The sequence below is a fragment of the Capricornis sumatraensis genome, chromosome 13 (genome assembly GCF_032405125.1).
Source record: "Capricornis sumatraensis isolate serow.1 chromosome 13, serow.2, whole genome shotgun sequence".
Classification (NCBI taxonomy): domain Eukaryota; kingdom Metazoa; phylum Chordata; class Mammalia; order Artiodactyla; family Bovidae; genus Capricornis; species Capricornis sumatraensis.
In genome coordinates this window covers 63674016-63682759 of record NC_091081.1, presented here as the reverse complement: position 1 = coordinate 63682759, position 8744 = coordinate 63674016, and the positions used below count along the sequence as shown (strand labels likewise).

Below are 8744 nucleotides of genomic sequence, written 5' to 3'. Positions count from 1 at the left end.
AAAATTAAGTCAGAAGTCCCTAACTTCACAAATATATTTTTATCACAAAATATTAGCAAGACTTCTGAGTACTGTGAGTTTTTCTTGTGTGGTGGGGGCAGTGGGCAAATAGGAGAGCAGGCTCAACAGAGAAAGTAACAGTGGCAGCTGCAGAATATGATTTGATTTTTGTTTCCAACTGAACTTCACTTCTCCAGGCTTGACAGCCTTGTAGTTCCACACAGGATAAATGTTACCATTTTTATTGATAATATCAGGAGTGGGTAATGACGCAAATCCAAGTAGAAATAAGGCAACGTGATTGTGATACAGCAATGAAGAGAGAACATTCCATTTCCCTGGAGCCTCATAGAAATAAAGCCAGATTTACATGTTTATAGAATCCTGTCCCCTATTATCTATGTATCTAAGGCATCAAGCATTAAAAAGGCACACTGGAAATAAGCTCAGTTCATAGTAGTACTCTCAGGTAGAGATACTAGATACATTTTGCTTGTAGGTAATGATGAGGTCTATGTTCAACAAGGGCTTCCCTGTTAAACAAAAGTTTTGCCCCAGACAGTAGACCTTTCTCTCCTTTTCTCATTCCCTTTCTTTGGAGGGTTCATTTTTCTGGATCAACCATACTTCATTATTTCTATCAAGCAATTTGAAAGGGCTATTGTAGCCTGCGGTGTAGTAAACCTTTTCGTCGAAAACTTTTCCTTCTTCCCTCAAAATGCTTGCTAATGTCAAGAGCTGTTCTTGATTCTTTTGGCCACTAGAGAATCCATCGAAAGACCTACAAGGGAGAAAGTAAATAACCATCAGTGATTTTAATACTGATGTGAATGTTAGTTTAGGGAAAAAAAAGCAGAGGCTGATACAAGGAAATCTGGATGAAGCGCAGTTTCAGAGTTCCTCCCTCTAGGCACCTGAACTGACCTGTTCCCTTTCTCTGGCTCCCAGGCTCAGTGTGACCTCACACACCCTGAGGGGACCCAGGAGGAGGCACAGGGTCTCATCTGTTGGGCAGATTTGGACTTTTCACTATCTTGTGCTTTAATGCTGTGCTTCTCAGACTCGGATGTGCATGGAAGTCAGCTGGGAAAATGCTGGTTCAGGGTGTCTGGGGTGGGGCTTGAGTGCCTGCATTTCTCATAAACTCCTGATAATGCTGATGCTCCGGGTCAGACCACAGTGAAATCCCCTCAGTAGGCTTCCTTTCAGACTTTCTGCTGCTGCTGCTAAGTCGCTTCAGTTGTGTCCGACTCTGTGCGACCCCATAGACGGCAGCCCACCAGGCTCCCCCGTCCCTGGGATTCTCCAGGCAAGAACCCTGGAGTGGGTTGCCATTTCCTTCTCCAATGTAGGAAAGTGAAAAGTGAAAGTGAAGTCCCTCAGTCGTGTCCGACTCTTAGCAACCCCATGGACTGCAGCCCACCAGGCTCCTCCATCCATGGGATTTTCCAGGCAAGAGTACTGGAAAGGGGTGCCACTGCCTTCTCTCTCTATTTTCTGTCAAACACTACCTCTTTTTGTCCTTGGAAAAGGGTAGGTGCTGTATGACAGATGAACATAATATAGTTTTGATCCTATGAACTTTCAGTCTAATGGAAGAGATGGACATTTTGGCGACTCTCTCCATACAGTCTGAGTAGAGTTTTATCAGGGACAGAATCAAAGTGCTTGGGAACACTGTGGATATGATCAGATCAAGGGTAAAGGTGTATCTCTGAGTTGGGTCTAGAATGGAGGATGGTTTTCCTGGGCAGAGAAAGGGGAAGGATAAGAGAACAAAAGTCCAAAAAACACAAAGCATTTTCATAGGCATAAATTGAAGTCAGAAAGGTGAGTCAGACATGGAAATAAGAACTTTGGGTATCATCCTAAAGCCTTTTTAGATTATTCCAAAGGATATTGAACAGCAAAGTAACTTGATTAGATCTGGGTAAGAATATAGGCCGAGAGATGGAAACTAGATTGCAGAGAAGGGACCAGTGAGGAGACTGCTAAGAGGATGGGGACGAAAAGACAGTCAAAAGATTCTAATAAAAAGTGGGAAATTAAAAGTTTAAGTTTAGATTTTAAAGTATACAAACAAAAACACCCTGAGATTAAATCATGACAGCACACTGACTTAGCTGAGTTGCTGACATGTAAACACGATGAATCTGAAGTTTGAGAATAGGAAAACAAACAAAAACATTTCTAATAGGATTTCGAATTCTTCTTTAGCACAAAGTTTATTATCAATATGCCAATGGAAAAGCATTCCTACCATTCTTCAGATAAGATGTAAGTTTCAAGAATACAAACTAGGCCTGTCTTATTCAACAATGTCTACCAGGCACCTAGTCATTCCTGGCATGCAGTACCTTTTAAATCCTAACTGAATAAGTATAGCAATCTATGCACATGTATATAAAATAAAATGTTGAAGACAATTGACAAAACTCTCCTTAATCTTCATCATGTTGACTGATAATAATAATTCTGAACCCTGTGTTAGGAAACATTCTGACTGCCGAATTTATTATTTATTTCCTTAAGGAATAGTCAACTCTTAGTATAATATGTTCTGCCTAAAGGCAATCTGTTTCAGATCTCACTTCTCTCTTGAAATCAAATCTTGAACCTCCTACTTAGAGATCATCTTTTGTCCTCTGAATACATGTTGTTCTACAGTGATCTATCCATGGCTTTATTCAGGACACAGACAAATATTGAGCCTCCCCCAAACACCTGCCTCACCAGGAGCGATCGGATTCGGGCAGAGAAACATGTTGCTGTATTCTTGATGATGTTACAATCTATAAATAGATCATTAGATTTTACAATCATAGGGCAGAGTGGCTGGCTGACTGCAGACACTGGGGAAGGCCTCATGGACATGCTGGCCATTGATCTAGGTCCTAAAGGATGAAAGCAGGCTCTCCAAGCAGAGAAGAGAGAGGGAGCTAGAGTTGGTAGTAAGATCCTGCTTGTGTTCTGAGTATTTTATGTGAATTAACTCATCGGATCTTCATGGCAACTCTGTGAGGTAGGTAGGTACTCTGACTATACACGTTTCATAGATGAGGAGATTTTGGCAAGGAAAACCTCAGCAACTTGTCTAAAATCAAAGGTAAAGAGATGTGGAGGAACTTGGCCAGCTCAGTGAAGGGCAGGAGGAGAGAGGAACACAGATGTCAGGGAGACAGGTTGGGCCACATTATGAAGGTGATGCGTACAATGTGAACTGTCTGAATGTCACGCTGAAGCAAGAGGAAACCAACAGATTTTTAAACGCTGTAACAGGTTGGGGTTTTGTTGCTGTTGTAAGAAAGATCGGAGTTCCAGAGTGGAGGGCAGGAGAGAGGAGGAGACTGGTGGGCAGAGAATAGTTGGGAGGCTCTTGAAAGGAAACCTGAGATTGAAAAACGTCGGAGTATCTGGTGAGCGTCAGGCACGCGCCGAGCACTAGGGTAACACAGAGGACTCAGCTGAGGCCCCTGTGAGGTGAGGGCCTGAGGGAGTGACAGGAGGGTGAAGGGAATGGAATCACGACTGTTTCTTTGGCAAATGGGCTGGATTTGGAGACTGATTATCAGGGTGGAGCATGCTGATGGCCACAATGGTCCTTGCTGGGGAGGCTGTCAGACCAGTGAGATGCTTTACTCACACAGGCACTGGAAGGTCAGAGAAGGCTTGGGGGAAAGCTGGGTTTCAGAGCTGTTGAGCTTGATCTTCCACCCTGACACGGAGATGCCCAGCTAGTAGGAAAATCAGGGCTGCAGACACTAAATTTGAGTCACGGGCCACAGATAGATGAAGCAGTGTGAACAGACCGCCCAGAGCACGTCTACTATGACATGAGGGTCAGTAAGGACCATCAACAGTGGCCCCTGGGTGGGGAGTGGATGAGGTACCGCCGGAGGGAGAGAACCAGGAGGAGAGGAAAGACAAGGGGGTGGCATTCCGAGTTACAGGATGGACAAGGATCATGGGGCCAGACAGGTCAGCACAAGGATGCTGCAGGAGACACGTGGGAAGGCACTGCCCTCGAGTGACAAGTTCAAGTGTGCTGCGGAGGCTGACGGGAGCCCAAGGAGCAGGTGAGGCTGTACCAGACTGTGCTGGGCCGACGGGTACATGGGACTTGAGGAAACAGAGGCAGAGAGACAGTCTTTTAACAAGGGAGGGTAAAAGTAAAAGTGTTAGTCGCTCAGTCCTTTCTATTTTTTGACCCATGGACGGTAGTCCACAGGCTCCTCTGTCCATGGAATTCTCCAGGCAAGAATACTAGAGTGGGTAGCCATGTCCTCCTCCAGGAGATCTTCCCAACCCAGGGATGGAACCCGGGTCTCCTGAATTGCAGGCAGATTCTTCACTGTCTGAGTCACCAGGGGATATAAGAGGGTGAGAAAAGGAATAACATAGGGACTCTAATACAAGACTATTATGAACTTTGTGGGGCTCTTTAAAAATACCAACAGAGAGAATTTAATACAAGGAATGAGTGGAAAGGTATTGAAGGTCTGAAAAACTGAAAAGGAACTGGTAAACCAATAGAGGCAGTAATGTAGGAAGCAGCTACCATTCTTTAGGCTGGAGGAGGGTTACCGTGCACTGTTTTAAAGCGTTTTTCTCCAGATTTAACTTGATGGCAGGTAAAGGCAGTCTAGTGCATTTGAGGGGTGGGGTGGAAGTGTAATTTGTGTTGCTTCTTATATGTGGGAGGGATGCATGAGACGTCTCTTCAAATGAATTCATCTTTTCATGTCACAGACCCTTAGTAACATATGAAACAAGTCACTAGAAAAACACCACAAAATGCATTAGGCCTGTTTTCATGGAAGGGTGAAAAGCACAGGAGCTAAACTACACAGGCGCTAAACTATGAGAGCCCACAAGTAAAACCAGCAGCCAGCAGTGTTATGAATGATATCTACCACTTACCGAACAAACACCGTCATCTCGGCTCTGTCTTCAATGAAGACATCGGACTCTGCAGGCCTGGGCGGATCAGACTGCTGTTCAGAGGGGATATACAGGGAAATGGTAATGGTAGACTCGCTAAAAGGACCTGAGCCGGGCTCCACGTAGCTCGTCACTGGAGCTGTCATCTTTATTTTCATCTCTGTGCCACAAAAATATATATTTAGATGCAAAGGAGACCATGAAAGCAGATGTAGTGCATTTATGACTACATTTTAAAATGTAATTATTTTTTGACCTGAGTTTCTTGACATAAATATTAACCTTTAAGATAATTTTCATCTTAAAAAAAAAACTGCAAAATTACAATTAGCGACTGTGCACATTAAACACGTTCTGTACTATTAACATTATAATTGTTTTTGTACTATCAATATTTTTCATTAGTCCATAGTTTTAGGGATAGAAGGGAAAATTAGAAATCACATGGTCTAGTTCAATCTTTACTTATACAATTCAGGTCTCAGTGGCTAAGTGACCTGCTAAATCTAAACAGCATCGGTGCCAAACCAGAAGACAGATCTTGAGACTCTGGATCTTGTGTTTGTGGACCCTTCCTGCCTCCTAAAATCTCTTGTTTTACCAGTCACCAAATTATCTCAAAGCATTAGCCATGAAAAGGCCTTAAGGCTAGGTACACAGAGGCCCAGTTCATTCAGCAGAGTCACAGAAAGGAGAACAGAGGCCCCAGGGGTACCCTCCTCAAGACGGGAAGGATCCTGAGCATAGGCCTCCCTCCTGTTCGGACACTGTCTTTGATCATGTGGTTATGTTGCTATTCTAAAAATATATTTCTTTAATAAGTGAAAACCTAATAAGCCAGGCCACTCAACCACAATACAGTCATCAAAAGTAAACCTCCTTCACCTTTCTCGTTTTTGCCTTGAATGTAGCTGTTCAGCCTTGTAAAGCCAGTCTGCATGGCTGAATCCCAGTCCATAGACTCAACCGCAGTGCTGACCCACTTGGCAGGCCCGTAGTGTCGGATCTCATAACTTCCGGGCTAAGATGGAACAGGGAAAACTTGGAGGAGACAATTCTAAGGCAGAACGTGAGACGCACCAGTACAGATACCTTGATCTTCGGTCCACTGGGACGGCCTGTCCCGGGGAGCGGCGCTGCCCTTGGGTCCGGCCCGAGGTTCTGACTTCTCAGCGCGGACAGGGCCCCTCCCCCGCTGCTCCCATATTTAGATTAGAGACGCTGGCGGCCTCTCAATTCAGGTTAAAAGCAAGCAACTGTTCCGCCCCTTTGCCCGGAGGGTCCCATCAAGAGTTTGGGGAAATGATCAATATTTGTTTTTTTAGCCGCAAAGAAACAAAATTGAGACGTGGCATCTAGACTAACGACGGCTCCCGATCCCCTTTCCCTATTTGTGCAGGAATGGGGTTAGGACTCAGACCAATTTTTAAAATGTATTTTTTAGTTAAACCTATGAGACACGACTGAGCGACTGAACTAACTAACTATGAGACCCTCCGGCCTCATTGCAGATCAGCTCGGGGACACCCCCGCGCTCCCCACACCCACGGCCCGCACCCTCCCAGCCTGCGGGCGGCGCCTACCTGGGGGCCAGCATCCTCCGGAACCTCCCAGCCAGGCGTCTCCACCGCGGGGGCCTCCGAGCCCTCGGCTGCCCCGGGATCGGGCTCCAGCACCTCGGCCATGGGCGGCGCCGATGCTCCGGGGGAAAGAGCCCGGCGAGCTGCGCCAAGAAGGGAGCCGCACCCGGGCCGCTCGGGACCGCCCCGCCTGCGTGTCCCCGAGTCCCCGCCCCGCAGACGCCTGGTCACCTCCGCGCAGTGCGGGAGCCCCGAGTCCGCGGAACACTGCGGGGTCCCGACCGGGAGGGGACGCAGCGACCCCGATCCCGACCCGGGCCAGCTCCGGCCGGCCGCTTCTCCTGCGGGTCCCCCGGGAGACAGGATGGCAGGGTGGCTGGGCCGGGCTTTCCTTGGGAGTCTCCTCCGCCCTCGCCCTTGTATCTTAGTTAACAGGCACGCAGAGGCGTCCACCATGGGAGCCGGGGGCGGAGGAGGGCAGAGCAGCTGGCCCGTGGGGTTTCTGGTGTAACCGGCCCGGGAACCTCTCCCGCAGCCCCACCCACGCGGGGAGCAGGTTCTGCTGACGCGTCTACTCCTGCGGAGGGACGTGAGCACGGCTCGCCGTCGTCTGTGCCTCAGAGGAAGGCGGCGGTGGGGGGGGGGGGGCGCTGGGTGAGGCGATGCTCCTCCCGACTCTGACCTTGGCCGCCCCTGTCCGCACCCCTGTGGGCCCAATGAGGGACAGAGGAAAGCGGGCCGCCTCACTCACACCTAGACGGGAGCTTAGGGTCCAAACGGCAGTCAGGGGCCCAGGGGCAGGAAGTGGGTGAGGCCACAGTCACACCCGGAGAAAATCTTGAACTGTCCTGGTTTCTTATCCTCTGCCCACCAAATGGCCCCCAAAACCCTTAAGTCACCCCATCAGACGTAACAGGCTGGGAAAGTGTGGTGGGAAACAGAAGGAGAGGGCAGTGGCCAGGCCCTAGTGATTTTAGAAGTTTTTGGTTAGATTTAGTCTTTTTTTTCCTAAGAGAATTATTGAGAAAAAATTCACTTACCATATAATTCACCCACTTAAGACATAACAGTGAATGGTATTTAGTGTGTATTCACAGTTGTGCAACCGTCACCACAGTGAATTTTAGAACATTGTCTTCATCTTCCACCCCCAAAAGAAACCCCACTGAAACCCCATTAGTCATCATTCTTAAATCTCCACCACCCAGTCCTAGGCAACCACTCATCTGCTCTTCGTTTCTGTTCTGGACCTTTCCTATAAATGGGATCATACAGTGTCTTAATACATCTGGCTGCTATAACAAAATATCACAGGCTAGGTAACTTCTAAACAGCAGAAATGTGTTTCTCACAGTTCTGGATGCCGGAGTCCAAGTCCAGCAAGGTCAGATGACAGTTCTCTTCCTCGTGGCAGACTGCTTATTGTACCCTCACATGGTGGAAGGAATTTTTTTCTGGTCTCTTTTATAAGGGATCTAATCCCACTCATGTGGGGGTCTTTCTTCATGACCTCAAAGCCCAAAGCCCCCACCTCTTAACCCATCATATTGGGTACCAGGGTTTCAACATACAAATGTTTAGGAGGACACAGACATAGCATATAGAATGTGGACCTTTCTGACTAGCTGCTTTCACATAACAAAATAGTTTCAAGGTTCATCCACATTGTAGCATGTATCAGTACTTGAGTCCTTTTAATGGCTGAAAAATATTCAGTTCGATAAGCGTTTTGTTTACTCATTCATCAGTTGATGATCATTTGAATTGCTTCAAACTTTTGGCTTGAGTAGTAATACTGTTGTGCACATTTGTATACATGTTTCTGTTGGGCATGCTTTCATTTCTCTTGGGTAAAAGCTAGGAATGGAATTGCTGGGTCAAATGGTAACTCTATATTTACTTTTTTGAGAAACTGGCAGATGGTGTTTTAAAGTGACTGTACCACAGAATTCCCTGGCGGTTCATTGGTTAGAACTCCACACTTCCACACTGGTGTGGGGTATGAGCTTTCTGTTTCTACATATCCTTACCCAACATTTGTTATTATCTGACTTTCTTTATTATAGCCATTCTAGTACTCTTGCCTGGAAAATCCCATGGATGGAGGAGCCTGGTAGGCTGCAGTCCATGGAGTTGCGAAGAGTCGGGCACGACTGAGCGACTCCACTTTCACTTTTCACTTTCATGCACTGGAGAAGGAAATGGCAACCCACTCCAGTGTTC

At 47.0% G+C, this 8744-nt stretch overlaps 1 protein-coding gene across 2 annotated transcripts; it reads right to left on the bottom strand.

Moving 5' to 3' along the window:
* Window positions 1–266: 266 nt before the first annotated feature.
* On the bottom strand, window positions 267–6666 carry HEBP2 (heme binding protein 2). Of its 2 annotated transcripts, none has more exons than XM_068985359.1 (4): window positions 6525–6666; window positions 5827–5962; window positions 4921–5101; window positions 267–781 (listed from the first exon to the last, which is right to left on the bottom strand). In XM_068985359.1, the coding sequence occupies exons 1-4, from the start codon at window positions 6624–6626 to the stop codon at window positions 583–585; spliced, it is 618 nt and encodes a 205-aa protein (XP_068841460.1). In that variant the 5' UTR covers window positions 6627–6666; the 3' UTR covers window positions 267–582. The 2 variants fall into 2 exon arrangements, with proteins under 2 accessions (XP_068841460.1, XP_068841461.1); XM_068985360.1 differs by having other exon boundaries at window positions 601–781; window positions 5039–5101.
* Between the last annotated feature and the right edge of the window lie 2078 nt (window positions 6667–8744).